At 42.8% G+C, this 27,553-nt stretch overlaps 1 protein-coding gene across 4 annotated transcripts; it reads left to right on the top strand.

The window, feature by feature from the left end:
• Positions 1 to 551: 551 nt before the first annotated feature.
• On the top strand, positions 552 to 26,993 carry SAP130 (Sin3A associated protein 130). 4 transcript variants are annotated; one of them, XM_077349343.1, is made up of 21 exons: positions 552 to 731; positions 3,436 to 3,550; positions 3,688 to 3,920; positions 5,116 to 5,274; positions 5,502 to 5,613; positions 6,403 to 6,527; positions 7,077 to 7,201; positions 8,248 to 8,398; positions 10,299 to 10,389; positions 13,135 to 13,239; positions 14,206 to 14,347; positions 15,205 to 15,323; positions 17,135 to 17,425; positions 20,001 to 20,175; positions 20,421 to 20,525; positions 21,593 to 21,951; positions 22,730 to 22,975; positions 23,353 to 23,478; positions 24,354 to 24,457; positions 25,294 to 25,407; positions 26,070 to 26,993. In XM_077349343.1, exons 2-21 carry the CDS (start codon positions 3,442 to 3,444, stop codon positions 26,226 to 26,228), a joined length of 3,150 nt encoding a protein of 1,049 aa, XP_077205458.1. In that variant the 5' UTR covers positions 552 to 731; positions 3,436 to 3,441; the 3' UTR covers positions 26,229 to 26,993. The 4 variants fall into 4 exon arrangements, with proteins under 4 accessions (XP_077205458.1, XP_077205455.1, XP_077205457.1 ...); XM_077349340.1 differs by having other exon boundaries at positions 22,727 to 22,975; XM_077349342.1 differs by lacking the exon at positions 552 to 731 and adding an exon at positions 1,265 to 1,356 and having other exon boundaries at positions 22,727 to 22,975.
• The last annotated feature ends 560 nt before the right edge of the window (positions 26,994 to 27,553 follow it).

Genomic DNA, 27,553 nt, shown 5'->3' with positions numbered 1-27,553 from the left:
ATTCTGATTTTATTGGTCCCCTCTCCCTATTTTTCATTCCTTTTCTTTTCCTTTTTTTGTTTGTTTCCCGTCTTTTCGAAGCCACCTCTCCCTTTCCCAGACGGAACGTTGTTTCAAAACCTATTTGCTCAGCGGCAAAACGATACAATTATTTAAAAAGACTGAGATGGCAGCAACAGGCGCGACGAAACTTTCTGTTAAAGAAACAGATTTTTCTTCCGTTAAGACAGCCTAGGAAAACGCAAGTCAGTTCTGTCATACAACGCCTTTACGTGGCAAGTCCCAGGTCGAGGGGTTTGCCTTTTCCCGCCATCATTCCGAACTTCGCGTTCTCAATACTGCAAAGCTTCAGGGGAAACCAACCAATCCCAGCTTTGGCGGTCGAGAAGGAAAAATGAACGTTCCGCCTCTTGCACGACAGCCAATCTCATGCCACTTATGTTCTCTAACCTCTCGCGACATTAACTCCTGCGACGTTCGGCTCTCAAACTACAACTCCCAAGAACCTCTTCGCATCAACCACTTTAGCCAATCGCCGGGCACACTGAGGCGAAAGTCTCGCCCCAGTGGGCAGGATTCGTCAGACCCAAGCAATCTGAAGGGGGGGAAGGGGTGCTGTGCTGCGGCAGCGGAAGCAACACTCCCGACGGAGCCCCCTCAGTGTCAACGCAAGAAGTGACCGAGGGGGGGGGGGCGTCTTCCGAAAGTCGACGCCGCATCCTCGGCTGCAGGTAACTCGGTGGGTGAGGGAAGGGCTCGTCCTGGAAGCGGGGCTTCGGAGAGACCCGTCGCTGCTTCAAGCCAGCCGGCAGCAGCAGCGGATCTAAGTAGAGCGACTCGACCCCTCACGTTCGCGACGGTTACGCGGGGCTTTAAGGGGGGGATGCCGCAGCTTTTTTAGCCTTGCTGAACATCCGGGTCCCCGGCCCTGCGCGTTTTGTTTCACATAGTGATCAGGGAGGGAAAGAAGGCGGGCCCTGCCTACTCCTGATTAGCCATTGCTTGTCTCCCCATTGGTAGCTAGGCATAACGTATCCCGGCTTCTCCATTGGTTAGTCTCTTGTCTTGTACTCCGTCTGGAATTGGCCAATGTTGGAATGAGGAAATCTTCCCATTGGTTGGCTCGGGAAAGAGGCGGGGGCTTGACGCAGTATCTCGTAGGCGAAGAGGAGAGCCCAGCCCGAAGCGGGCGAAAGGGGCGGAGCCTCTGTGTGCTCCGCGCTCGTCACTTCTTCCTTGGCAGCCTCAGGCGGGGCGCTCTGGTGCCTCTGCTGGACTTCGGGTCGGGGATGCGGCGTTAAGGGCGTCCGCCCGCCTGTCTGCCTGCCTGCGGGTAGCGAGAGCCGATGGGGCTGGGTTAGTGCAAGAGGCGCTAAACGCCCTCCTGAGGCCCCGGGGGGGGGGGGGGTCGGGGAGAGAGGAGACGCGCCCCTTTGCTCTCGCCCCCGGGGAGCGCGCTGGCTCTGAGGGTGTCCGAAGGGAAAGCGGAGTGTCAGGCCGGGAGAATATCCTGCAAACGTCATTTTGCGCTCGCCGTTTCGCTCTCTGCAGCGACCCAAATCGTTGTGTGGTGCGGAGGCTTTCCTGCGTCGTGCTGCCTAGTGCTTAATAGGAGCGCGTATTGCCTGGCTGGAGAATTCGGGTGCAAAATTCCCAAACTCGGCCTGGGGGGTTACATCTGTTGGTCATGGGGAGGCGGGGGTTGCAAACAATGGCTGGGTAGGAAACACCTGAGGAGTGCCTGTTCATATAACTTTTGTGTGTGATCGCCAGTCGCTGCCAGTAAATGTTTAACCTGACCTTGAAATCAAAAGGAAGATCAGCTCTGTAGTGGAAAGTGGCTTGCCCTAAACTTCCATTGGCAGCCCACTGGGCTATCCCAGCCTGTGCAGGTGACTTCCACCGTGCTTAAGTGGAGCTTATACTGAATCTCAGTCCTGATGCTGGTGTTACAGAAGCCATTAGTACTGCTTAATGAGCACTCCCTCTGAGCCTTTTGCATGGTACAGCTGTGTGGTTCAAGTGGCTGCAGACTGCAAAAAGGAGAGGGAGGGAAGATTGCGTGGAGCCCCTGCTGCTTCTGGCCCTGTGCTCAGGACCCAAAGGGCTGAAGGGGGTTTAAGGTATTTTACAGCTTTCTATGGTATCACTTTGCCTATTAAAATATGCTACTGTAGCAGCAACACAGACATCTATGTTGCAGCAAATGGTGTAGTCTCACAATTACACTATGTAAACAGGAACAGTATAGCTTGCAGAGCTCTCAAATGACAAACACCCGTGTCTGTGAAGAATTTACAGTGCTGGACTACACAGGTCAATAGTCTTGATATAAGGTAGCTTTGCATGTTCATATATACAGGCCTATCAGTGGTTTTTTAAAAATATCTAGGTCAGAATTCCAGAAACTAAAAGCTGTTGTTGCGCTGATTCAGAGGAGTTTTCCTGGTTGCCTTTTTACATTTCTGATTTATTCTACTGCATTTGTTGTCATGGATAATTGTACAAGCTCTCAATTGGGTGTTTATAAACAATGGTTTTTTAATATCTCAATCTCATTTGTTCTGGAATGCAGTGTGATGATTCGATGCTATGCTGAAACTAGGAAATAAGTTCAGCAAAAAAAAAGTCTCACTGACTTAAGCATCTACTGTGTCTGGCTTCTCGTCATACACCAAATGCCATATAAGCTAAACAAGTAATTCTTAATATACCTTGTATGTATTTGTTAATGTGTGGTATAGTCTGTAGCATGATTAAATTCTTGTATCCCAATACTTTGAGGCCAATGTTAGACTGATGTAAGTATGCTTTAGGATGCTTTGGGCTGATCCTGCGTTGAGCAGGGGGGTTGGACTAGATGGCCTGTATGGCCCCTTCCAACTCTATGATTCTATAAGATGAACTATTTAGTTATTATATTTGTTTACTGCCGCTCTTGGTCCAACTGGCTCACATCAAGAGTATGCATCAAGAGTATTACAATTATTATTACTAGCATTGCGAACTTTGATATTAAATCCTGGGATCAGTATAACCTTGGAATAGTTAGATTTCTCCACTTCAGTATGATCCTTATTCTAGCATCTACTTCAGGCAAGCTGTAAACTTCAGTATGTGTCAAGCCCAGAATTTTATAGCTGTAGATTCTTTATCTAGAAATTGTAGCTATTTTTCAACCCATGACCTGTTTTTAGATGTTTCTGCATTCTTATATCTATTTAATATAAGATTTATTTAGCTCGATTAAACTATTAAATTTAGGGATTATGTACAGGGTCTGCTTAAGGAGAAACTTTCCTTGTTACTTGTTGGTAGCCACAGCCTAAACACATTAGAGTAGTCCAACTGAATTCATTAGGATTATTCATCAGCAAAGTATTCAAGACAGTAATCATATGAATGATGATCTATAATTCTTCATGTGTTTCACAGTTGGACATGAGTTCTCAACAGTTTCCCCGTTCAGGAGCCCCTCCCACAAGTTTAGGACCAGCTCCTCCGATCCCCACCAGTGGATCTACTGGACTGATAAACCCAACAACAACAGGTAAGGCAACTATTGAATTTATACTTGTCCTACCAAGTTTGCATACTGTCCTGGAAGTGTCTGCATTGAAATCTAAGATGATTGTGCACCTTAACCTTTTTGGTCTCTTCTTCATTGATTTATTTATCTTTTTTCAGTGGTAAGTGATGAATCTAGTAGAGAATCAGAAGTTCCTCCTAGAGACCACATAGTGCCAGGTGGTTCTCTGCAGTCTCGAGAAGAGAAGCAGGAAACAGTTGTTGTGCGCCCATACCCACAAATGTTGACTCAACACCACACAGTGCAGTCTGGTGCACCAGTTACAGTGACAGCTCCTCCAGCACATTTGGCTCCAGCAGTGCCACTTTCTTTTTCTGAAGGACTTATGAAGGTAATAATAGCTCATATTCCATATTAGAAAACAGAGGACAGTAAAAGTTATACTGTTGAGAGGTTTGTTTAGCCAAGTTTTAAGGCTGAAGGTCACCACTTCATTTTAGTAGTTAAGTGTCTGGATGGGATCATTCACTCTAGTCCTTGGGACAGGGCAGATTAAATTTACTTCATTTTTAAAAACTGAAATTTGGTGAAGGCTTTTCATTTGAAAACAGTTAAGCAAATAGAGTGGGTTAGTATAAATACTAAATCAAAATACCTGTACCACTGTAAATGTCCATTTTTGTTGGAATATTATTCAATTTCCTGACTAGAATTAACAATGCGATAATATAATATTGTTAATTCAGTCCTATTAAGTCCTAGATTTGCTTTTCTCAGAAAGCCACATATTAATTATCTTGCTAAATGTTGGGTAGTTAGTTCATTTATTACAGTACGTGCTGACTTTTAGTTGACATACTGTACTTGAATACAGGTATAGATTATATACAGGTGAGAATGCTTTAGTGTCCCCATCTGCTTTCCCATCACTCCCTTCTCCAAACATAAGATCTGCGAGAAGAAAACAGTAAGAAGTCTTCAGTCAGAGACAGTCTCGTTGCAAGTACCATGTCTGACAAAAGCTTTCCAAACATAGGATGTCAACTATCCCTCTTACAAGACAGCCAAGCAACTGGTGTTCCACAGTTTCACCTTAACAAATTACAGATCTTTTTTTATTTAAACATAGGAGGCGTGGCATAGGTTGTTATGACACAAAATAAGAAAATGAGCTAACACAGCAATTAAGTGAACAGTTGCAGCACTAGGTGAATGCTCTGCTTCCCCTGGATAAAGCTTGCATGGCAAATTGCATTAAATTGTCAAGTATAACCTGGCATTTTCCTTTTTTTTGTTCTGTTGGCACATTGCTGGGTGTAGCCCATTTTTTCATTATCCCTACAACATAAAATGTTATCAAGGAGGTTGACGAAGAGCCCTTTGTACTGTATCAATAAGATGACTCTTGTTTTCTGCAAAGTTCCTTAATTTAAATAAGGAATCTTATTTAATCTTATAAGGAAGCATATACAATACTCAGATAATGGTTACCATTTAATTGACAACCAGTGCATACTTGTACTGTTAACGTCTTATTTCTATGTCACAAAGCACAAATAGCAACCATATTTCTCTGTTCTTTGCAGCCACCTCTGAAGCCCACCATACCTAGCCGTCCCATTGCACCAGCTCCGCCCTCTACTCTGTCAGGTCCTACAAAAGTCCCTGGGCAGGTTACTGTAACAATGGAGAGCAGCATTCCACAGGCCTCTGCTATTCCTGTAGCAACAATCAGTGGTCAACAGGTTATCTCTTTTATTCTTTTAAAGTACATAGTTTCTTTTTAATGCCATACAAAGGAAAGAAAATTAGTCTGGAATGTTTGGTCTATCTTTATAATGTATATATATTTAATCTGTACCATCATGTCTTTTAAAAATATTGTAATTGTAAATTTTGTGTGCATGAAAAGTGTTTCCCCCCCATGGATTAGTTCTGGGAAGACTTCTAATGTGAACCTTCTTGCCTTCAGGGACATCCCAGCAATTTGCATCATATCATGGCAACCAATGTTCAAATGTCAATCATTCGAAGTAGTGCTCCTGGGCCCCCACTACACATTGGAGCCTCTCACTTACCTCGAGGTATGGAATGTAATGATACTTTCTGTGGAGGAATGGTCTTGGAGAAATAAATTTTGCACTCTAATACTACATATGCTGGAACATCTGGATGAGAAATGTACTCTGTCACTGCTTGCATTTTCAATTATCTTGTCTTAGAATAATCTCAGGACTTACTGTATACTAAGCATGTACAAAATACACTTAAAAACAGAAATATGCTTTTAGGGTATGCTATGGGATCATATACATCTTGTCAACCCTGCCTTTTGGAGTAAAAATTTCCACTAACTGTAGCACCAGTTAACCTCAGTGTTAGTTGTAGTTAAAGTAAAGGTATCCCCTGTGCAAGCACAGAGTCATGTCTGACCCTTGGGGTGACACCCTCCAGCATTTTCATGGCAGACTCAATACGGGTTTAAACTAAAGTAGTTGGTTTGCCAGTAGTTGTAGTTACAGGTATTTACATTTCTTGAACAAGGCTTGCTAATTGGTCTCTGCTTTGTTTCAAAAACTACTCTAATTAGTTTTAACATAGCTAATGTAGTATAGCTATAACACTAAACTTTAGTTTAAACCGCACTTCTGAAAGGAGCTAGAAGGTGGAATGCAATTCCGTAGCCCCAGAACACCAACTCTGTCTGATATGGTCAAATAATTTTTACTTTTATATAAACTATTTTGTTGAGTAGCTGTACTAATGGTCCTATTTCCTCTGTTAATCTTTCAAATAGTCTCTCTCACTTTTTTTTTGTAGTGGATCACCAAGCTGTATATTTTAATTACATGCATGTGGGTTTTCCCCCTCAGGTGCAGCAGCTGCTGCTGTGATGTCCAGTTCCAAAGTAACAACAGTCCTGAGGCCAGCTTCACAGTTGCCAAATACAGCCACAGCTCAACCAGCAGTTCAGCACATTATTCATCAACCAATCCAGGCAGGTGTCAATTACAGAATGTTGTAGTCTGACTGTTGTTGAATATTTACAATGCCTTCCAGGGGAAATATCAGTCAGAAGATTTACAGTATAATCCTGCAGAAGTAATACAAACCAAGGCCACTGATTTCTGAGTCTAATCTGTGAGTGTTGTGGACCTAGCTGTGGGGATATCACACAGAGACAAACAGTAACACCAAAAGGAGATTATCAAATTTACATTTAGCACTTAAGAGCTAAATGTATGGCTTAGTGCTTTTTGTTTCATATGTTTATAAAGTACTGTTGAATAATTGAAATTGGAATATTTTTCTTTACAAAACAGACCTATATATTTCTTAGTGAATAAACTGTGTGAGATACAAATTAGCTCACATTTGCAAGAGAAAAAATTCTCCTAAAGTTACCATTAAGTTTTTATATAGATGAAGAACAATTTAAATCTGTTAAAATCTTAACATTATCTCACTTTTTAAAACCTTTAATTGGCTGACAGCTGTATTGTTAACTAATCAATGATGATGATCATTTTTTTTCTGATCCTCACAGTCTCGAAACGCTGTCACAACTGCAAGCCCCATCCCCCCTGTAGTAGTAGCCACAGTCTCGGCTACAAGAGCTCAGTCCCCAGTGATTACAACTACAACAACTCATGCTACGGAATCCAGTCTCAGGTAACCACCACAGAAAGTAGCCTAATTACTTTTTATATGTATTGAAAAGTATAAAAAAGGTACATGTTGTAATGCAGCCAAGGACCACTGAGCACATGGACACAGCTTGGGGACTCTTTTATTTTTTTTCCAGGCTGCTTGTCCAGTCAACTATTTTGGATATGTAGCAGCTTTCTATGCAGAGCAGATAAACATTTTTCAGCATAGTAGTTATATATAATATATAATGGCCTTCCAAAAGATAATTCCTGCATCTGGTGTACTAATTCATATCATACACAGTAAGGAGATAAAGCAAAATTACATTTTTAATTATGCATTCTGAATTTGCTGAGGCTGTATTTGGGTATTACTTCTAGACAACCTTACACTGTGATATATGAAAACCCAGCTTGATGCTGTGCTCATGCACCTCACTTCTCCCTTCCATGTAAAGAGGAAGGAGTGAGGCATACACACAATGTTGTGCAGTGGGTGAGGAGCAGCAGCAAGTGATGCCACCCAGATCGCTCCTACATGTCACCTGTATGATGGGACAAGCATGCTACTGCTGACTCCAGCCTCATGGCTGGACCCTGCAGCTACACTGGGAGGGGCCGATTAAGGACAAACAGTGAGAGAGTGGTAGAAGGCTTTGGACATGACAGCAAAATCACAGCAGGAATTAAGAGAAGGTAAAAGAAATTGGGAAGGGGAATTTAGAAGAGGAGGAAGTGGTTCAGCAGGTTTGAGGAATGGCACACAAAAGGAAGGTGGAATGAGAGAGCAGAATTAGGAAGCACTATATGGGAAGGGGAATGCACAGGTGAGTTGGCCAAAGTGGAAGATCGAGGTAGCAAGGACGACAGGTCAATCCCTAAATGAGCATGAGTGAAGGTACATTATTTGTATTAGGGTTTTCTGTGTGTTAGTGAACAAAAGGGGAATTTAATGTGCTACTGCCCTCCATAGCCATTTCTACTGCAGTTTAATATAGTTAAAAGTGATTTCTGAATACAGACTTACTTGAGGAGCTTCAGAACTATTAACCTGGTTTTCTTTTCCAGTCGGCCAACATTGTCAATTCAGCAGCACCCACCTACTGCACCTATCAGTATTCAGCGTCCTGCACAGCCACGGGACACTGCAACCAGAATCACCTTACCATCCCATCCAGCCATAGGAACCCCAAAACAGCAGCTCCACCCTATGGCTCAGGTAAATCAGTACAAGCAGGATTAATTCAGCTTCTTCCCACGTGTCATCACCTCTGTTGCTATAGGTATTAAAGCTGTATGTTGAATAGATTGTTGTACTGGGTTTGAAAAGGACTTTCTATGACCCTGACATTGGGGAAAAAAGCAAGGCACTTTCAAGGGCTGCCCAGAAGGCCAGTAGCATGCATGCATGCATGTATGCATTTACTTATTTATTACATTTGCATGCCGCCCTCCCCTGAGGCTCAGGGCAGTTCACGTGGAACGTAAAGAACAATACGTTGAACTCAGTTTTTGTGGCAAATAGAATACAACAAGGGAAACAATAATAACAACAGAAGATAACAGGATAACAATCAAACGGGTCCATGGTTCAGTTCAGGTACGTGGATTCCTGGGAGGGAGGTTCAGGGGCCCAGCCGGTGTTGCTGTTTCCGGTCAATCATATGCCTGGTGGAAGAGCTCCCTTTTGCAGGCTCTGTGGAACTAAAACAGTTCCATCAGGGCCCTGATCTCTGGGAGCTCATTCCATTTGGGAGCCAGGACAGAGAAAACTTTGGCCCTGGTTGAGGTCAAGCAGCTTCTTTTGGTCCAGGGATCACTAGCCAGTTGGCAGTGGAAGAGTACAAAACCCTTTGAGGAGTGTAGGCAGAAAGGTGGTCCCTCAGGTACACTGGGCCCAGATCACATATGGCCTTGAAAGTGATTACCAGAACCTTTAGCCTGATCCAGAATTCGACTGGTAGCTGCTGCAGTTGATGGAGGATGGGACAGATATGGGATCTCTATCTTGTTGCTGTGAGGACCCTGGCTGCTGCATTTTGGACCAGCTGTAGTTTCTGGATCAGGGTTAAGGGCAGGCCTTGGGTAGAGTGAGTTGCAGAAGTCCAGTCTAAAGGTGACTGTCGCATAGATAACTCTGGTTGGATGTTCCAGGGCCAAGGAGGGTGCTAGTAGTTTGGCTTGGCGAAGGTGGTAAAATGCTATCGGTGCTGCCCTCGTGACCTTGAGCTTCCATTAAAAATGAAGCATCCAGGATCATGCCCAGGTTTCTGGCAGAATAAGCCACTAAAAGCTGCACACCATTGATGGGGGCCAGATGCAATTCCTCATGTGGTCCCTTCCTGCCCAGCCACAGGACCTCCATCTTTGAAGGATTAAGCTTCAAATGACTCTGCTTGAGCCATCTCGTCATTGTTTCCAGGCAGCTAGCTAATGCTTCTGGCGGAGAGTCAGGGAGGCCATCCATCAGGAGGAAGGGCTGGGTGTTATCTGCATATTGCTGACAACTCAGCCCCAACTTTCATACCATTTGGGCAAGAGGGCGCATGAAGATGTTGAATAAAATTGGAGAGAGGACCACTTCTTTGCCAGAAAGGCACTGGCTGGGAAGAGGTTGGCCGTTAGGGACTGGAACTGTCAGGTCAGAGGAGGGCATGCCTTTGGGGTGGGAAAGCTGGGGAGCATGGTGTAGTTGACGGCCTCACTGAGAACTCCCAGGTGTCAAGCTGAAGGAGAATTTAAGGGTGGCCATGAAGAAGAGTTGAGGTGTAGAGGACTGGCGCAGAACATGTGCCTGAGACCAGGAAAGGAAAGGGACTGAAGGTGTCTTGGTGTAAAGGGAATGCTGAAACCACCATGAGGGAGCCCTGCCTGTTATAATGTTACTAAATAAAATTTTGCTGTTGCAACCTGTGCTGTATCCATGGTGCCTATTCATTGGGAATTGAGACATGTCCTCAACTGAGATTTCTAAAGCCACCTAATTTGGTCTTGCAAGTGGGATGTGGGAACATGGAGTGAGACCCTTTTCATTTAGAACAAACAAAATAGAATGTTAAAGCAAGTCAGTGCGAAGCATACGAGCAATGGATTCCTAAAATGAGACTTTTTTCTTATAGAAAACCATTTTTAGTACTGGAACACCTGTGGCAGCAGCAACTGTGGCACCTATTTTAGCAACCAATACCATTCCTTCAGCAACCACAGCTGGTGAGTATCTGATAGGAAAATCAACTTGAAGTCAGTTCTATGTTCATAAGTCTGTGTTCAATGAATTTTATGGGGAGGGGGAGTAGAAATGTTCTGATGTTAAAGGAGCTAGAAAAATGATTTGTAGGGCTGCTTGGAGGAAAGTGTTCTGTCCCATTAATAGAGTTTGGTGTATAGAAATGGTCAGCTGAAGTTTTTCATGGCACAGAAATAAGTAGCAATGCCTGATAAATAGCCTATTGAATCTCTGTTAAAGTCATAGAGTATTTCTTTTGTCCCTAAACGTCCCTAACCAGTCCATACTGCTAATTCAGTCACCATATTGCAAAGCTATTTGAGGAAATGGCATGAGGTGGGTGTGAAAGACAGAAAAACAAAGGCAAAAGGAAGGAATATAAAAGGTGATAAATGAAAGAATAGATAGGAGGGAATGTGAACAGTGAAGGACGACCCTTGGAAAGAGAGTCAGGAAGCGAGTGGGAGAGCTCACATCTGGCTAGTGCCCCAATTGTGATAAATCATATCAAGAAAGATAGCTTTCGGGGAGTCCTGCCATGAGCTGTTAGAATGATTAGAAATCGTCTGCACAGAAATGTAAATGAGTGTAATTGACTGACTGTTAAGGATACATGGCAAGTAAGGTTTGATGGTATGCGCAATAAAAGTTTTGTTGTTGAGCACACATGGAGAATGGGTGTGTTGCTTAATTAAGTGTTCAAGCTCATTCTGCACCAACCCCCGCCCAGAGGAATCCATAGTGACCATACTCTGTATTATATGGTACTGTACCAAAGGGCTATTTCCTGCCTAAGGCAGGCAGCTCCACCCCTCTTTTTCAGTAGCATTATCTGATTTGTTTGTTTGTTACACTTCTGTACCCCTGCACTCCCCCCCCCATTGCAGCTCAGGACAATTTACAGTGAAATGTATGACTCACAGTTCATTGTGAACCTGGCATAGTACAGAGAACACAACATTTTTGGAGTTATAACATTTGAATAATTAGAACACAACAGTGTGACATTTTAAACACCATAACACTTTAACAGTCATTAACCATGTAACTGAGCTGTTATATTTACTGTCTTTGTTTAGTAGACATATAGTTCTAGAGTCTCCTTCTGGTGGTCTCTGTTGGGTGCTACTGGTCATTGGAAGGAAGCTATAGTTGGGAGGGGGCTATTGTGGTGATATTGCTCCAATTGGCCTCAACCAAAGACTTGGTGGAAGAGCTCCATTTTGCAGGCCCTCAGAACTGTTTCAGCTCTGGCAGGCCTCTGATCCTCTGGGAGCTCATTCCACCAAGTGGGGAGTCAGGACAGAGAAAGCCCTGGCTCTGGTTGAGGCCAAATGGGCTTTCTTGAGACCAGGGATTGCCAGCTTGTTAGAGTCTGTTAAGTGGAGTGCTCTCCGGGGGACAAAAAGTGAGGTGGTCCCTCAAGTACACAGGGCCCAGACCTCATATGGCCTTGAAGGTGATTACCAAGACCTTTGTTGTTGTTGTTAGGTGTGAAGTCGTTTCCGACCCATCGTGACCCTATGGACAGTGATCCTCCAGGCCTTCCTGTCCTCTACCATTCCCCAGAGTCCATTTAAGTTCACACCGACTGCTTCAGTGACTTCATCCAGTGACTCCACTCACATTCTTTGTCATCCCCTTCTTCTTTTGCCCTCAATCGCTCCCAGCATTAGGCTCTTCTCCAGGGAATCCTTCCATCTCATGAGCTGGCCAAAATATTTAAGTTTCATCTTCAGGATCTGGCCTTCTAAGGAGCAGTCCCAAGACCTTATGCCTGATCCAGAATTCAACTGGCAGCCAGTGCAGCTGTTGGAGACTGGGCTGGATGTGAACCCTCCAGGTTGTTGTTACAAAGACCCTGGCTGCTGCATTCTGTACCAGTTGGAATTTCCAGAGCAGGGATAAGGATAGGCCTGTGTAGACTGAATTGCAGAAATCTATTCTAGAGGTGACCATCACATGGAACACTGTAGCTAGGTGATCTGGGTCCAGGTAGGGCACTAGTATCACAGCTTGATGCAAGTAGAAGAACATGCTACTCTTGTGATTTGTTCCTCCATGGAAAAGGAGACATCAAAGATCACGCCCAAGTTCCTGGCTGAGTGTGCAGTTAGGACACACTCCACTTCCTCTCTTCCCAAGTCAGCTCTGGCCTCCCCATTAGCCACTATTTCTCCAACAGGCTTGGCAAAGGCTATACAGCAGAATGAAATTCTGCCACGTTTCTCCCTCATAGTGGCAGTAAGCTTATCCCAGGTGAAATGAGCAGCATTCCCTTGCCTATAGCTCGGGGTGGGGGCTAGCAGAGGGGCCAGTGGCAGTGCTCTTTTTCTACCGGCCGTACTGCATCCAGTCCCATCTATCTGGGCATACAACGAGGGACAGTGCTAAGTCCAGGGTGCAGACTTCAGACCACACGCACAGCATTGGGAACAGGAGCCTTCCTCTTCTTGGACTGAGCTACAAAGCCCTCCTACTCAGCAGGCAGGTGAAAGGGCCAGCTCCTGACAGCTTGAGGAATCCTGAGGGGGATGGAAGCACTGTCAGATGCTGTTGGCTGATAGTATCAGCTGACCCAAACTGGCCAGCTGGAGTGGTGCATGCATATATCCCCAAATGCATGGTGGCTGAGGGGGAGGAGTTTGCCCAGTGGATGATACCAGTTAGAGTGTTCCAGATAAGTGCCAGATAGTAAAGCTTTTATTGTATCTCCTTCTGCATTTCAGGTTCTGTCCCTCATACCCAAGCGCCTACAAATACAATTGTCACTGTGACTATGCCTTCACATTCTTCCCATGCCACTGCCGTGACAACCTCCAACATCCCAGTTGGTAAGAGCACTGGTTCAGAGCTATTCTTCTTTATGTTTGTACATTTTATTGAATGGCAGGGACAGCATGGTTTGGGGTACTAATGCATGGCAGCAAATGAAGCAAAAAAAGACTGCTCCTATTGGGAACAAGAAGCTGGCAGAATGTGCGATGTGGTCTGTTCCATTTTACTACTAATTACTGATAAATCAATCAGTGCTTTAAAGACCGTTTTGGAGAAGGATTTGGAATGGTTAAGCCCAATGAGTAGTTGCTTTGTACGATGTTATAGTGGATTTTCCTCATTTCCTATGAGGGAAAATAGCCTCCAACCATAAAACTATTTAAGACATGTGACCAAAGCAAGAGGACTGAGGAGAGAACAGTTTGCATAGCTGGCCCCTGCCCAAGCGCCATAGTGAGCTACCTTGAAGGCATGCTATAAGGCAGTGGTCCCCAACCTTTATTAGGCTGGGGACCGGCAGGGCATTGGGTCGCGCCCGCAGGGACCGCGCCCGCGCGGGCCACGCCCATGCTTCGGGCCGCGCCCATGGGCCGCACCCACGGATCGGGCCGCGCCCGCGGATCGGGCCGAGAGGGCGCGGGCGCGGCCTGCACGGGCGCGGCCCGGCCCTGATTCCCTCCCCGCCCTCCCGCAGTAAGTAGCTTCCTGGGCCGCAAGCTTGCGGCCTGGGAAGTTTTTTACTGCGGGGGGGGGGCGGGGAGAGGGAGCCGCGGCCTGGCGCCATGGCCTTTGCGGCCCGGCGCCGGGCCGCGGCCCGCAGGTTGGGGACCACTGCTATAAGGCATGCTTTAAATAACAACAATGGTCAAGATGTGCAAACATCACTACCTCTTTCCATTCAGCATCCCTGGGTTTTGAAATACAGGCTACTGGGACTTCTATGAAAGGAAATAATAAACTAGAGTATCTTATGTTCCACGTATGAGTTTTTAATAACCGTGGCATCCTTTCTCACTGTGCAGCTAAAGTGGTCCCTCAGCAAATCACACACACTTCTCCTCGTATCCAGTCTGATTATACTGCAGAGAGGAGCAATCTCATTCCTATATCAGGACACCGTGCATCTCCGAACCCCGTTGCAGTAGAAACTAGAAATGACAACAGGTAACTGAATACATTTGTGTACATAGCGTTAGTACTTGTTAATTTTGACCATATTCAAGCAAAGCCCATTGATTTTCATGGGGTTAGGCTGGAGTTAACTACATAGGGTGCTCTGTGCAGCATTTGCTATAACAAGGTTTCTTCTTGAGATCAGTGGCACCTTTAAGACCATTAAAACTTATATTTTGAATAAAACCATGTTGGTCTTAAAAGTGCCATTGTACTTGCCTGGCTTTTGCTTGTTTCTAGTAAGAACCACTTGTGATTCATAGCCTACCTGACTGAAAAGGCATCTTGAGTATGGAAACCACAATAAAAGCTTCTTGTTCTTCAAAAGCTATGGACATTGGGTCCTTCATTTCCTTAGTTTATTGATTCTGTGATGTCCTTTTCAGCAAAGAACTTTCTGACGAGTAAACAGATTCATCTTACAATCTTGCACAGCTATGAAAAGTGAGAGAAAAGGAAATGTATTACTGAGAGGTGAATAGGCATTGCTCTTTTGGTGCACATGCCCAGATCATAGCCAAGTTTCTTAGTCAAGAGATTAAATTTAAATAAAATCAACAGCATAATCTACTGATCAGTCTCAATACTAGTGGTACAGAGCACATGCAAGCCTGGCAACCCATCTACTTTTCTCTGTGAGTTTGCTTTTTTCCTTACACTGTGCTAGGCTGAAAGGTTTTTCTGGTGGCCTTCTAAGTAGAGGCCATGTTGTAAGAAAACATGATGATCTCCAGAGAACTGAGTAATCCAGAACAATAGCTTGCCTTATGACAAGGATTAATAATAATTGTCACAGCTTTAATAACTGTCATTGCAATGCTCAGTCTGACACCTCTTCCCTTTCATAGGCAGTCGGTGCCTGTTCAATTCCAGTACTTCTTACCAACATACCCACCTTCTTACCCTTTGGCTGCTCACACTTATACACCTATTACCAGCTCTGTGTCCACCATTCGTCAATATCCTGGTAAGCAACATAAATGAGCATAATATTTTTGCCAGTTAAAGGCGTAGTTTCAAATACAGTAAATGCAGTACGTATATATTTCTGAGAATTAACCCTCCTATCATTTTTTATAATAAAGGGGCCATTTTTTGCTGTGTGCAACAAATGTGTTATCAGCTAGTATGCAAAGCAGTAGATGTAATTTTTGAATCTATAACACACACACAATACCTTTATTGGCATAAAGCAGGTTAGCAAGATAAGCAGAGAATCTGTAACAGTGCTGCTGGTATACTTGTTTGTTAATGGGCTGATTTCGACATGAGCAGTAGCATTTAGAAATCACGTCCCTGCGGGACCTTTATCAGTTCCACAGGGCCTGCAAGACAGAGCTGTTCCACCGGGCTTATAGTCAGGGCCTAAAATAACCATCATGAAGTGCTGACCTCATTACTGGAGATGGGAAAGATCTATAAACTCTAGAATCCCTCCCCCCCCTCTGCTGTGTAATTAGTTGGGGTAAATTAGAGAATGTTATGTTTTAACTTATTGTTTTTAATGGTGTCACCTATCCTGAGCTGTATTGGAAGGGCAGGCTACAAAAATAAAATTTTATTTATTTAAATTCAATGTAAAAACACTAGTATGTATGCTAATGGGCACAATGGAATAAGTATATAAACCTAAAATGTATGGAGAATTATTCATTAAAGGCTTAAAGTCAATACATATGAAATCTCTTTGGCTGTCATTAACTATTGCAGAAAAGAAGGCTATAATATGCCACTTACACAAACTTGGACCCTGTACTGTGGAAGCCCAGTCACACTGCAGAAGAGAACTTCCTGATTGATACTCACTCCCCACCCATTACAGTATGGTGGGTGATGGGGGAGTCCTTAGCATAAGGGGGAAATCAGCAAAAAGTGCTTCTTCTCACCTTGCACTGGAGGAAAAAAACATAATTTGGATTGAAGCCATGGTCTTACAATTCAGATTGAACTCAATTCTGTCTATATGAACAGTGTATCAGGTGATGTGATTAATGAAGCTGTCAAAATCCAGAAATGCATTGTTTTAAATCCATATATAAATGCTCAGAGTACTTCACCTGCTTCATTTCATTTATTCTTGCACAGATCCTATAAAGTTGCCCAGTATTCTTATTCCCACAGTGCCTGGGGGTTACTCAGTAAATTTCTGATTTAAGTGATATTTAAATATGGGAACTTTCCAGGTCATGTTCATAATCTCTGCTACACTACATCATTATCTATTGGTTTTAACATCTCTTTTCCATGCATTAACCTAGCTCCTAAATGAACCATTTCTGAGCTGCTTCATCTCACTTGAAAAAATGTGATAGGATAATAATAATAATTATTATTATTATTTTAACCCACCCTTCCTGTGAGGTTATGGGCAGATAATATCAGTTTGTAAGCCAGCATAATTATAAATAGCATTAAAATATTCTAAAACAGTTAAAATGTTCTAGAGTTATCCGTAGATCTGCCAATTAACTCAAAGTGGAGAGTTTTCACTCTTTGGATAAGAGTAGGCCATAATTTTATTTGGGAGAGGCAGTGGTGGGACACAATATGTCTTTGCAGTTGTATTGTGATGGCCATAATGGTTATTGTAATGTGGCTTTTAGATATATAAAGCCTATAATTAAAGCGCTGCTGTATATATCGAAACTTCTTTTTCGGTACTTTCAGCAGAACTATAGATGTGTAAATAAAATATATGTTCATTGCATGTTTCTTGTAAATACAGGCTAATTAATGGTTTTTTGCAGGGAAATAATTGAGTCTGTTTGCTGTTTCCAGTTTCAGCTCAGGCTCCCAACTCTGCCATCACAGCTCAGACTGGTGTAGGAGTAGCTTCCACAGTCCACCTTAATCCCATGCAACTGATGACTGTGGATACCTCTCATGCTCGTCATATCCAGGGCATCCAGTCTGCACCAATTGGTGCACAGGGTATACAGCCGGCACAAGGAATGCAGTCAACGCCCATTGGAACCCAGGGGCTACATCCTACTGCACCGATTGTTACACAGGGTCTTCAGACTGCACCAATGAGTGCCCAGCAGCCACAAACTGAAACAAAGCCATCGGGTAACTAGCCAGTGGTATTTTTATTTATTCTATGATGTTAAAGAAATTAGAACACTTTCTTAGAGTTCTAATTTGTTATACCATACTTACAAGATGCTAAGACTGCATTTCTGTAAACTCTTGAAAACCTCATTGAAGTCAGTGGGAATTACTTCTGAGTAGACATGCAAGAGCCTCTTGTGGCGCAGAGTGGTAAGGCAGCCGTCTGAAAGCTTTGCCCATGAGGCTGGGAGTTCAATCCCAGCAGCCGGCTCAAGGTTGACTCAGTCTTCCATCCTTCCGAGGTCGGTAAAATGAGTACCCAGCTTGCTGGGGGGTAAACGGTAATGACTGGGGAAGGCACTGGCAAACCACCCCGTATTGAGTCTGCCATGAAAACGCTAGAGGGCGTCACCCCAAGGGTCAGACATGACTCGGTGCTTGCACAGGGGATACCTTTACCTTTAGACATGCAAAGGATTGGGCTTTCAGTAACAAGCATTTTACAGTTCCTTTTTAAAAAATAGTTCTTATTGATTTTTTTGGGTGAGAAGATTAAAAACTATAATAGTGAGGGGAAAGGATAAAGGTACATATATAGAGAGGGAGAACATCTGGGTTTATTTATGATAAATACAAGAAAACTTAAAAACTTACCACAATGATTATAACAAAACCCTCTTTTTCTCTCTATTCTCTGGACAGCTGGTCTGGAGCTATGGGTTGGATTGCCATCAATATGCAGATGACACCCAGCTATATCTCCTCATGGATGGCCACCTGGATTCCCTCCAGAATAAATTTGCCACTTGTTTGGAAGCCATTGCTGGATGGTTATAGCAGAGCCATCTGAAACTCAACCTCTCCAAGACAGAGGTCCTGTGGCTGAGCAGGAAAGGTGCAGGACAGGAAACGTGTCTTCCCACCTATGCAGAGGCACAGCTTAACATCTCGCCCACAGCAAGAAACTTGGGAGTGATCCTGGAGGCCACCCTTATGATGGAGGCACAGGTCACGGGCAGCACGCATGGCATTTTATCATCTTTGCCAAGCACAGCTACTAGCGCCCTACCTGCTCCCAGACTGTCTGGTCACAGTGATCCCTGAAATAGTCCCTTCTAGTCTAGATTTCTGTAACTTGCTGTACGCTGGCCTATCCTTCTCCTTGTTCTGGAAACTCCAGCTTATGCAGAATGCAGCTGCTAAGATCCTCACTGGTTCATCTTGGAGGACATATATCCAGCCAGTGCTGAGGCAGCTGCACTGGATACCAGTTTTGGACTGTGTCAAGTTCGAGGTCTTGATTCTGACCTTTAAGGCTATTCTCTTGGGCCCAGCCTATCTGAGGGACCACTTGTCTGTTTATGCCTCCCGCAGGGCCCTTCACTATGTGGGTACTGATCAGTTGGAGGTCCCTAGCCCCAGAGAGCAATGCTTGAGCTTGACCTGAGCCAAGACCTTTTTATTCCTGGCCCCAACCTGGTGGAATGAGCTCCCGAGAGAGCTGAGGGCCCAGATGGAGCTGACAAAGTTCCACGGGCCCTGCAAAATGGAGCTCTTCCACCACGTCTGTGGTTGAGGCCAAGCCAGCAAAAGCAATGGGCTCCCCTCAGGCTTGGCTATGCAACTTGTAGCACACCCCTTGTTAGATGACTGTGGGAGGTAGGAGGTACCTGGCCATCTTTGGTACCTTGGGAGTTCTACGGGTTAGGGGGTTTTATGGGATTTTATGGAATTTATATTTTTATGTAACCCGCTTGAGTCTTTGGAGGAAGGCGGGCTACAAATTTAATTAATAATCTATTATTTTTTCCTTTTTGTGCAAAAAGTCCATAAGATCTGTACTTTTATTTAAATTGTTTTCAAATAATTCTTAATATTATTTTTATGGTTGTTAACAATTGCCTCTTTTTGTAACAACCCTTAATTCAATCCCCATCTAAAAGTATTGACTTTTCTTTTAAAACAAAACTTACCAGGTTATGGTCTGAAAGAGTCTTAAGAAAAATCTCAACCTTAGAAACTTTGGTAGCTAAGTCTTTGGAAATCCAAATCATATTTATTTTTCAAAAGGATATGTGTCCTTGAAAAATAAGAATACTCTTTTGAGATCAAACCCAAATTTATCAAGTGAAAAATAAACCCTTTGCAATTTTTCTTCTGTAGTTTCATATTATTCCATTCCATCCTTCATCAAACACCAGCTTTTGTAAGGGAGATCTATTAGTCTGTTCATAAGATGTTTATAAAAGTTCTTTTTATCCTAATTTGAAGCATATATTTCCAACACAACGACCCCAAGTAAATCCATTTCTTCCTCCGCAAATCTGCCATCGTTCTCTGTCAATGCCAATTCTGGCTTTACTTGGTGGTTAAAATACAATGCAACTCATAATCCATGGGCTGCACTGTGGGGATGGGAGGAGGGAGCCAGGAAAGTTCCATTTTGCCTTTGGAAAGTTTAGTCTAAATCCAACACATAGGGTGGGCCAACACTCCCAATCATTATCTTATACTGACAACTTTTTATCTAACTTTATAGTGTTCTGCTGACTCCACTAGCTTCTCTTTATATTCCTTTTTTCTTATTATTCAGTGGTCCTGCCAGATGGAGCCACCATTGTGGCCAATCCAATCAGCAATACTTTCAACACTGCTCCAGCTTCAACAACTGTGGTGCAAACCCACAGCCAGAGTGCCAGTGCTAACACACCAGCCCAGGGTTCATCCCCTCGCCCAAGTATTCTCCGGAAAAAACCCACAACAGATGGGTGAGTAAAATTATTAGTTATATACAAATTTAATTTAAGGAATCTGATACCTTAGAAGAATACCTAGAACAGCTAAGGACTATATAAATCACTATTTTTAAACTCCTCAGGAAAGTACTTCTCAGTAGTTTCACTTCTAAGGCATCACAATGGAATCATTTCTATTTGGAATAAATGGAAATCTTAATTCATCTTTCAGTGATCCTAAGTAAATATTGCATGGCTATTTGCATTTAATTTTGCAGGCTGGCAGTTAGGAAGAGTCTCATTCCTCCTCAACCACCTGAAGTCACGGGCACTCGAGTAGAGAGCTCTATGAGGAGCGCATCTGGATCACCGAGACCAGCCAGGTAAGAAGTCACAACAAAATAAGATGTGGCAAAAATCAAAGTGATAGGAATTTTAGTTTCTAAGAGAGGAGGAACTGCAAGGCTATCAGCTCCTTCTGGAGATGGCTATTTGCACAAATGTGAATTGAGCCAGTTGATGCATACTGAGATGTTCAAGCTTATGAAATTTAATTTCATCCTCACTCTATTTTTCTTTAATGAATTCCTTTTAGACATTGGTAATCTACTCCCCACTCCATTCAGATATGATTTCCCCCCCCCAGTTGTTTGATTTTACTGACTAGTATTTCTGTCTTCCAAAAATGTAGTGTGATTGCATGACTAATATCTCTAATAGCTTCATTCCTATATCAAATCCATAGAAACTGTATCAAATCATATAATCTGATGGGGGGTAAAAGCCAAATCTGAATTTGGAATAAAGTATGCAAAATGTGAATGAAGTATTCTTGTTAATACTGTGTGTGCATGCCTGGGTGGAGAGTTTTGGGATAGAGGATTATATTTTTATGGTATAAAATTATATTTTAACGGTACCTTGAGGAGCAGGCAGCGATCTATTGGATATGCCAGCCATTGTAACAGAAACTGCATATAGGAAAACATGTATAAAATAGTTTTATTACTTGAAAATTAGCAGAATCACAGTGAATATGCATTCTAGTTAAGAGAGTTGAAAGATAACTGTATCATAGAACACATGCATATATTTGTTTCTTAACCTTTAGCAGAATTTACTTAAACATTTGGCACTATATGTTGGCACTATATGTTGATTTGGCACTATATGTTGCTACATTTTTCTGTGTTTTTAGAAGAGGCAGAGGAGCCAACATCTGAGTTACTATACTGCGCAATTTTAGTAGCCCTGTGGCTATTGAGATTTCGGGGATACACCCTTCATTTCTGCAAATGAGAGGGCAACTATGTCCATCATCAGCTTCATTTTGACTGAAAGAATGAAAGCAAAATAGAACTTTTAGAAGCTCTAACTTGGACATTTCTTTAATGTTCTGAAAAACTTTTTCCTAACACTAAGTTTTCCCCCCTTTGTGTTGTTTATTTAGTGCCAAACCTAAGCCAGAAATCCATGTGTCCATGGCCACTCCAGTAACTGTGCCTGTGGAGGCAGTATCAATTCAGAGCAACGAACAGCCTCCAATTGCAGTCCCTACTTCCCAGCAGCCGCCACCTGCCATTCCAACAATCATCACAGCAGCCAGTCCCCCATCACAGCCCGCAGCAGCACTGTCTACCATTCCAGGAACTGTTCCAGCTGCTCCACCCACTTCTACTACAATGGTGGCTCCTCCTCCACCTCCATCAACAATAGGTGGAGTTCTCTCCACAGTGCTGGGTCCTGTTGTATCAGAGATAAACATCAAAGAGGAAGTGGAGCCTATGGACATAATGCGACCAGTCTCAGGTAGCTTGCTGGTCACAAAGACACCTGACTTGGTTACAAAATTCAGACTGATCATCTTCTGCAGATTAGTTATAACAATGGAATGATGTTCTGCTTGCTTTTAATTCTAAATATTTTTAATGCAATGGCTTCCTATTTGAGTGCTGTGTGAAGGCTCATAACCTTGAATCACGGATGAGTGGTAAAACGCTCTTGGGCTCTGCATTTCATTGAAATTACAGTAAATACGGCTTCATTGAGAAATAACTGGCAAGAAAGATATGTTCACAATTAAATGCAGATGTTTGTGTAGTTGTGTATTTTGCAGTAAAAAAAAATAGGTAGCCTACCAACAAAAATGAAATAGCCTTAATTGCAAGCCCTTTAACTGTAATTTTGGTCTCTATGAACAACCAAAGGGATTCTAAAATCCCATTGTGGTGAACTTTCATAAAACAAGTTGTTTTATCCTTCCACAGTATGCCTAAAGTAAACAGACAGATTGTTTCTGTGTGAAGAACTAGAATTAATATAACTGTTCAAATAAACTATTCAGAATATTAGAAGGGAGTTAGTTCCATATTACAGGTTTTAAGATCTGCAGGCAAGTGAACAAAGCATTCCCCCCTTTAACAAAATACTGTCCTTGGAAAGGCACCACAATGGCAGTTTGCACTTGCGAAAAATACAGAACCTTTTTCGTTGCACTGATTGGAAGACAGAAGCAAGGGGGGTGGGGGTCCAGAGTATTTTTAATTTAAATGTTACACATATATCTTTTCCCCCTCCTTTCCAGCAGTTCCTCCTCTGACTACAAATACTGTGTCTCCATCTCTTACACTGCTGACCAACAGCCTTTCAATGCCCTCAAGTGACTTGCCACCTGGTGCCTCCCCAAGGAAAAAACCACGGAAACAGCAACATGTCATCTCTACAGAAGAAGGGGACATGATGGAGACCAATAGCACAGATGATGAGAAATCCACTACCAAAAATCTGCTGGTAAAAGCAGAAAAGCGCAAGTCACCACCGAAAGAATATATAGGTGATTACTGCTCTTCTACTGCAAAATATTCCTCCTTTGGTGCAGTCCACTGAAAATACAGCTTAGCAGATAAACAAGGAATCACAGTAAAGGAGGGGGGAGAGGGATTGATAGATATCTGGTATTCCAAATATCATTGTTTCATATATTTAAACAGAAACATGCGGAGGTCTCCTATGCAGTATTTCTCCAGGCTAAATCAATTGATTTCAATTATTTTAGATTGGAATAACTCTGCATACGATTGCACTGTTTGTACTGAAACTGAGTTCATCTATGGTTCAGGTGAAGTGTTTCATCCTGAGGTTGTCTTTCCAAGTTTAATCTGCAGACATATGGAGAACATTTGAATAGGGTTTGGTTTTTCCCTTCCTTAGATGAAGAAGGTGTCAGGTATGTGCCTGTTCGCCCAAGACCCCCCATAACACTGCTGCGTCATTACCGGAACCCGTGGAAAGCTGCCTATCATCACTTCCAACGATATAGTGATGTCCGGGTGAAAGGTACGTTTTCTAGTCACTGCATTTTGTGTGGTTCTGTGAACAGTCATAATTTGATAGTATGCCTAAATTCCTTCCTCCCTCCCTCCCTCTATATACCACCACTTCCCAACAGGTCTCGCAGCGGTTCACAGGATAAAACATTAAAATGCAATAAAAAGGCAGCAGTGGCCGTATCTTCTATATTAAATTCTGACCCGCCTTGTTCAGCCAGAAGCCATGCCATCCCTCCAGTGAGAGAGGGAGCTAGTCTGATGGACCTTGGGGATCCAAGATTGGAATCCCAGGTCTCTGCCCCGGCTTCAACCATACACCTAGAGGAAGAGCTCCATCATACAGACCCTGGAGAAAGCTGGTAATTCCGGCAGGGTCCTCAGCTCCTCCGGGAGCTTATTCCACCAGGTTGGTGCCAGGATCAAAAAGGTCCTGGCCCGGGTTGAGGCCAGGCAAACATCCTGGGGGCCCGGGACAACCAGAAAATTCATACCTGCGGAGTGAAGAGCTCTGCGGGGGGCATAAGCAACCAAGCGGTCCCGCAGGTAGGCAGAACCCAGGTCTTGTATGGCCTTAAAGGTTAATACTAATACCATAAACTTGACCCAGAAACAGACTGGTAACCAATGCAGATGATGAAGCACCGGCTGAATATGGGCCCTCCAAGATGTCCTAGTGAGGACCCCGGTAGCTGCATTTTGTACCAGCTGTAACTTCCGGATCAGAGTCAAGGGCAGGCCAGCGTAGAGCGAGTTACAGCAGTCTAGTCTGGAAGTGACCATTGCATAGATTTCAGTGGTTCAGGCATCAGATGCATATTGCATGAATAGCTCTTTTATTTTATTGCATCATGCTTGGTTTCCTTATCCTCTCTGACTTTCTAGAAGAGAAGAAGGCAATGCTTCAAGAGATAGCTAATCAGAAGGGAGTATCCTGTCGTGCACAGGGGTGGAAGGTCCATCTTTGTGCAGCACAACTGCTACAGCTGGTAAGTGGAAGAATCATACTAATTTTGTATCACATGGGAGAGCAAGAGAAAGTTTAGCCCAAAAAATCTGTTCAAAAGGGATACATTTGTATGTTTTAAAAATATATGACCACCAGGTTGATCACTGGGGCTACAATTTCTGTTAAGTGTTGTCAGGTTGTAACTGAGTAGATGTATATCCCATGAACCTGACTTTTGTTTGGATGGAGGTTTTGATCCAGGCATAAGAGCTGATACATTGCATACAGATGCTCAAAACTGGCAAATCCCTCCCTCTGGTGCACAGGTCTGAAGAAGTGTCTGGGATGGTGCCGCTGACTTGAGGAGGCAGCACTGCTCCACATTCCTGGATGCTTCTATTTCAGGTGGGGGTGAGGTAGGTGCTTTGAATTCTAGCACCAAGCTCCCCAAGCCATTCCTAGAGGAATTCTACAGAAAAGTGAGATTACCGTTCAGCTTTAGGAACCATGAAAAAAACCCTAAAGTTTTTGTATTGGTGGAAATTATTTTGTTCTAAGCATAAGTGCTGATGGTCAGAAGATGGAGAAATTCAGAGAACTTCTTTCACAGGCTTGGGTAAAGGGTTGGCTGATCTTTAGTTTGTTTCTAGATACACATGCTGGAATCACTGTTTCCACATCCAGGGATAGGGCAGTCCTGCTTCATTGTGAAGTATATTTAAGAAAACTTTGGATGGTAGATGCAAGTGAAATATGGTTATGAAAAATAATTCACATACAAACTAGAAAAATGGAATTTCTATTCTTTATGCAACCTTTTGTTATGAATCATTGTGAAAATGCGGGATGTTCTTGCCAAATTCTAATATCTTACAGACTAACCTAGAACATGATGTATATGAACGACTCACCTCCCTTCAAGAAGGGATCATTCCCAAGAAAAAGGCAGCAACTGATGATGACTTGCACCGAATAAATGAACTGATACAGGTAAGGGGACTGTAACTTGTTTTGTCAGTTTTAGCCTCTACTTGGATTAAATTGTTTTCAGTCTAAACTGTGTAGGCAAAGAATTATGAGAAAGAAGGGAAGGTTAAACTAAATTGAAAATATTGTATACCTGCTCAAAATATTCTAATAATAAACATACTGCCCTTTAAAAAGTAGAATCATTAAGAATACAGACACTGAAAGGTTCTGTGTGCCAGTGAAAATATAGGCAAACATTAAATATTTAGAAATAAATGTCTTCCATTTCCACACATCAATTTTTGTGCTTTGGAAGCCAGTCCACCAATTGATTTTGAATTACTTCTTCATGGAGACAATACATCCAAAGTATGTAAGTGCATACTAAATGATGGATGACTGGTGCAATCGCTTTATTCAACTAAATCTTTTTAACTATGAGAAAATACAAATGCATTGCTATGGTAGTCCCGTATCCTTAAAGCTTCGCTTCACTGTTCATTTTGAAAGGCAGATTATGTGCTGGGTTCAGGGGGAGTAAGCTATTACAGACTTTGAATTATTTGCTTTAATGTTTTTGAGATCATGTTCCTTCTGGTATTTCAAGAATTGCTAGTCTAAGATAATTTGCATGTCTTTAAAGAATTTTGATTTCTTAATGTCGGTGCTATGTTGTATTTCAGGGCAATATGCAAAGATGTAAGCTTGTAATGGATCAAATTAATGAGGCTCGAGAATCCATGTTAAAGGTCTTGGATCACAAAGAGCGTGTTCTGAAACTTCTCAACAAGAATGGATCTGTCAAGAAAGTGTCCAAATTGAAAAGAAAAGAGAAGGTCTAGAGCCAGAGGTAGAAGGACTTTGGAAACAAAAAGATTGTACAGAACAGTGTTAAGGCTCATTTATTTTGGGTTTTATTTTAGAGAGCTACATTTGAGTAAAAGGACGAGTTTCAGAGAAAGACAACAGATGGATGTGTGGAGCCCAGTGACCTTAAGGGATTGTTGTTGGCCTATCAAAGGAACAAATATTCTTCTCAGGCTTGTCCCTGTTTAAATTCTTCACAATCACATTTTGTTTAGTCCTCTTGATGTGCCAGTGCCTACTAATTGGAACCATTGATGCAAATGTGGTAGACAGTTCTCCTTCCATCTTACAATTTTAGCAGAAACTTCACAGATTTGTACAATGGATTCCTGCAACAGACCTCAAGAACCATGCATATGTTACTGAAAAACTGGGGGGTGGGGGATGACACTACTTCCATCTAGTCTATTCAGTTCTTGCTGTTTTTGACCTTGCAGTTGGCTGAAGCAGCCTTCATAAAGCAGTGCTGCTGCACAGGCAGTTCAGCTATATTTAGAATCTTAAGTGGTTCTAAAGTCATCTAGCTGTCAACTTTTTAAAAAAATACATTTCAAAGTGATTTGTAGTGTTGTGGAGTGTGTGTGTGTGTGACCATGTTGGTGCTCTGGGATATAATTGTTTTCAAAGTACTCATTCAGCACAGTACTTCCTGTAGCTGGTGTGATGCTGTTTCTTGTGTTATGTACAACTGTACTACATAGCATCCTGAAAACATTAAAGATTTGGAGGATTTTGTATAATAGTTCTGATTTTGTGCAGTGAGGAATCACTTTGAAAAACAGGTCATTGTAGCTATAGAAGATTAAATAAAATAGGGAGGATTAACTTATTTCTAGTGCTTTGAAGGAACAACAGAAGCCTCTCTCCCCTCATTTGTGCAAAAGCAGCTCAGCCCTTCATCCATTCTTTCCATTATGGTGCTAAAACATTAGTATAAAGGGAGGGGGAGATATCAATTTGAGGTGTTATTTCCATTTTCCTTTGTTACTGTTCCATTATACAGTTGTCAATATTATTTACAAAAGGCAAGACACAATCCATTCCCGATTTCTCATATGCAAGCTTTATAAAATGATGATAGTTCCCATTCTATTTCATATGAGCTGGTATAGAATATCCCAGTAGACTACAGTCATACCAGTTAAAATCTATAGAAAACGGTTGCAGTTGGATGACCTTGATTCACTTTAAGTTGTTGGGAGGATAAAGTCAGGAGGGAAGAAACATAACTAAGCTCAAAGAGCAGCATACAAGTGTATTCGATAGCTCTGGTACAAAACATTGTGGAAAGATAAGAAAC

Source organism: Paroedura picta, chromosome 8, assembly GCF_049243985.1.
Source record: "Paroedura picta isolate Pp20150507F chromosome 8, Ppicta_v3.0, whole genome shotgun sequence".
Lineage (NCBI taxonomy): Eukaryota > Metazoa > Chordata > Lepidosauria > Squamata > Gekkonidae > Paroedura > Paroedura picta.
This window is presented reverse-complemented; position numbering and strand designations above follow the sequence as displayed.

Bases quoted from the DNA above. Each gene is read 5' to 3' on its own strand.
- SAP130 (XM_077349340.1), top strand. From the start codon at position 3,442: ATGAGTTCTCAACAGTTTCCCCGTTCAGGAGCCCCTCCCACAAGTTTA. The intron at 3,921-5,115 runs GTAATAATAGCT...TGTTCTTTGCAG, and splicing joins TTTCTGAAGGACTTATGAAG to CCACCTCTGAAGCCCACCAT. The intron at 22,976-23,352 runs GTGATTACTGCT...TCCCTTCCTTAG, and splicing joins ACCACCGAAAGAATATATAG to ATGAAGAAGGTGTCAGGTAT.